This window comes from Crassostrea angulata, chromosome 3 (genome assembly GCF_025612915.1).
Source record: "Crassostrea angulata isolate pt1a10 chromosome 3, ASM2561291v2, whole genome shotgun sequence".
Lineage (NCBI taxonomy): Eukaryota > Metazoa > Mollusca > Bivalvia > Ostreida > Ostreidae > Magallana > Magallana angulata.
The window spans coordinates 9281652-9285062 of record NC_069113.1 but is presented as its reverse complement, the minus strand read 5'-3'; the positions used below and the strand labels follow the sequence as shown (position 1 = coordinate 9285062).

Sequence of the window (3411 nt, the reverse complement as noted above, 5' to 3'; positions counted from 1 at the left end):
CCTGAAAAATGTTCTGAATCCGCGCATGAAACATGTATGTGTATAAGCGGAGGATAATACCCGCCGTAAAAAGTATCAGGACAGTATTTTAAGGTGGTACGGGACTCCTCCATGTTGTGACGTATTGTTTATTGAAATTAACAATAAAATGAAGTGTAATTATATAAGTAGTTTCTTTCCCAATATTGTCATTCAACAGCGTAGCGAAGTGGGTTTAGAGATTAGCTTCAAATCTGTACGACAAGAGTTCGAATCTTGATGGGAGTTTTACATTTTTTTACTTCTCCAAATATTTTCAAAAGCTATTTTTGATTAAATATTGTCAAATTTAAAAATTCTAAAAGTATTCTTATTATAATGTACTTTAATCCACATTAATATCAACAGATACCACCTTAATTAATACATGTCAGATTTAGATTGTGCAATCGTTCATCTAAATCAAAACGAATATCATTATTATTCAAACAATATTCTTATTAAATCGCAATAAACATGAAGTAAGCAAACATGTATGTAAATTCAGACTTCTCAGTTTATCTTAGGCTTAAAAAAAATTAACCATCTCTAATCTTTAATCGCTTGCAACTGATCGTTTTAAAAGTAGAACACGAAACGTTAATGGAACGAGTTACCAAATTTTCCATGAATTGTAACACGTTCACTGATTGGTTGACTACTTTATATGCATAAATATGGTTGATAATGTACTGAAAATATTTTGAGATTCCGTGAAAATAAGGAACCTTAATGACTTGGGGGTTTTATTCATTAGAAAGCCAAAGTAAGTATCTTGACTTTTTCAGATCAATTCCTCAACGTCTCCGATAAATATGAAGGATCGCTGGACTTTGATTACCACTGAAATCGCAAACAGATGGCAACAAAAAATGTAAACAAAAGACTACTACCGCTAGTCTCAATATTGCAGACTTAAATATTTAGAAACAACATTCAATATAAGTTATGTTAAAAATTTTAAAATTAAACTGAGCAATATTTTTGTCTCCAATTTAACATACAGTATACATCCTTTGTCAGTTAGATTTGTCAATATGGTTTAAATTTTAACTGGATGAACAGTTTCTGCATGAGCAAGTTTTTAAGGAAAATACCCGTTGACATGTCATTCTGGATACTATATGTTAAAGAAAACACCTTTTCAAAAATGTCATAGCACAACCCATACAGATTATACTGGTCACATTACACAGTCATGCATGTATAATGAGAACTATCGATACTTGATTGTGCCATATCATCGCCCATAAGTTTAAGATTAAATTACAAAAGTGCACCAGATGTTTGTACATATGTATGTCTGTGTGTATGATCCAACTCATTTATAATATACATGGTGACTGCCAGGTGATTGCATATCTTCTAACTGTGCCGGCCTAAGACCAATTTTCGGCAAGTACCATTTCTCGCCAGTACATAGTAATATTATTTTATCAACACAGAAATTATTATATACAAAAAATGACGTAATAATGCACTGGTAAGAAATGGTACTTGGCATGAATTGGTCATAGTCCTGTAGAGCACATTTTCTTAATTTTGTATGCAACTGCAATGTTAAAGAATTTTTTTTTTACATAATTTTTATGTGTTCTTCATATCGTAACATGATTTAATTGGTTTGAACATATTTAATTGATAATAACCAAAAGGATTGGAAAAAAAGTCATCAACTTATTGTTCCTCTCCTCAAAGTTCTTCTGTTTATTATTTACTGTCTTGATTTAATTATAATATAATTTATGGCATGATTGTATCTATTGCAGTTCATTGTTAAAAGGTGGGATGGATTCAAGACCCCATCCACCAAAAAGGAAGGAACCATCAACTCTTTCTAAAAATCAACATCAAGGACCAACCTCAGGGGATTCGAGTATTTGTAAAAAGGCAAGATTATCTTCATCTGGTGATGTGGACTATCCATCAAATGAACATGCAAGCTGCAGTCATAATGAGCTATTTCCAAATAATGGAGAAATACCTCTTGAAAGAAATCTAGATTCAAGTGATGTTGAAAGTGATGACTCCACAGATGCCAGTATTGGCAGTTTAAGTGGAAACCAAGTGCTACTATTTGCAGATATTGACATAAGTACCAACTTTCAGCAACAGAATCCTCGTCAAAGCATCGAGAATGATATTTTTGATACATCACAGCACTCTCCAGGACAAAATTCAAATGTGTCAGTGGTTCCTGCCAGAGATAGGAACACTTACAATTTGCACAGATGGCAAAGTAAACACATTGCTAAGTCCATTGTAGACAATGCCATCAATATGACATTGGAAGAAATGGGAGTTTCTCCTGAAACAGAGGCAGATGTATTTAAAAGAGAAAAAACTGAAATTGAGACCTTTGGAATTTCTCATGCAATTCAGTCCCGAGGTTTATCAGCCCAACTTACTAATCCATTAATGACTTCTTCGTCAGGTACTGTCCTCTCAAGCATGGGAGAAAATGCAGCTTCTAGATCTGATACAAGCAGACAATATTCATCTGATCCACAACCTATTGTCATTAAAGTGAATGAAAAAGAAACAAGCCTGGGAGATTCCACGCTTCAAAATACAGACCAGAATAGTTTGATTAATCAAGCTGTTACCATGGCGATTTGCTCACAAGGTCTTGTTATGAAAAACAGCTAGGAGGACCTGTGTTGATTTTTTGTTGTTCTCCCGGTTTTTATTTTGTAAACTTGGTTATGATTTTGTAAGATTTGAACAGTTTTATTTATCATTTGTATTCCTTTTAAGTGCAATAGTGTGTTGATTACTGCAAGGTGTACATAGATTGGTATGTATCTTAATTCCAACATGTATGCTGTGTAGACCTGCTTGCCTTGATCAACAGCTGAATAAATGATGAAATGTTGACCATTTTCATTAAACAGCTAACTTGTTTTGCATAATGAATTTATTTGTACATGTATTAACATGTTTTAAGTTGTACATTATGTACTTAGTATTTCTCTTCTTAAGAGGTAATCATTTTCAGTTTTATCTCTGGTAGAGATATTTTTGTAAACTTATACATGTAAGTAAGACTGTTGTGCTTAAAGTGCATGTACATTCATCTATAAACATGAATAAAACTAGTCAAAAATCATTGACTCAATTATTTCCTCATATAAATTTAGAAGGGGGACCATTCTCATCTACATGTATAAATGACAAATGAAAAGGAAAACATTGTTCTAAACCACTTAATGCCAAGCATCTCAAGAGTAGAGGAAAATAGATGACAAAGATTTTGGTGCTGAACTCCAGGAAGAAGAGAGTGGGGGAGATGGCTCCACCTTGATCTCTGTCCCATCATGCTAATTAGGGTGGTTAAAAAGGGGCTTTTGTGGCATAGCTCTTCAGGGAAGTATTCACTGAAGACCTTTTCTT

At 33.3% G+C, this 3411-nt stretch overlaps 1 protein-coding gene across 1 annotated transcript; it reads left to right on the top strand.

Annotated features, from left to right (window-relative positions):
* The first annotated feature begins 663 nt into the window (after window positions 1-663).
* Window positions 664-3127, top strand: LOC128176680 (uncharacterized). Its single transcript, XM_052843176.1, has 2 exons — window positions 664-784; window positions 1788-3127. The coding sequence occupies exon 2, from the start codon at window positions 1807-1809 to the stop codon at window positions 2665-2667; it is 861 nt and encodes a 286-aa protein (XP_052699136.1). The 5' UTR covers window positions 664-784; window positions 1788-1806; the 3' UTR covers window positions 2668-3127.
* Window positions 3128-3411: the final 284 nt, after the last annotated feature.

Excerpts from the sequence above, each read along its gene's own strand:
- LOC128176680 (XM_052843176.1), top strand. The coding sequence starts at position 1,807 with ATGGATTCAAGACCCCATCCACCAAAAAGGAAGGAACCATCAACTCTT.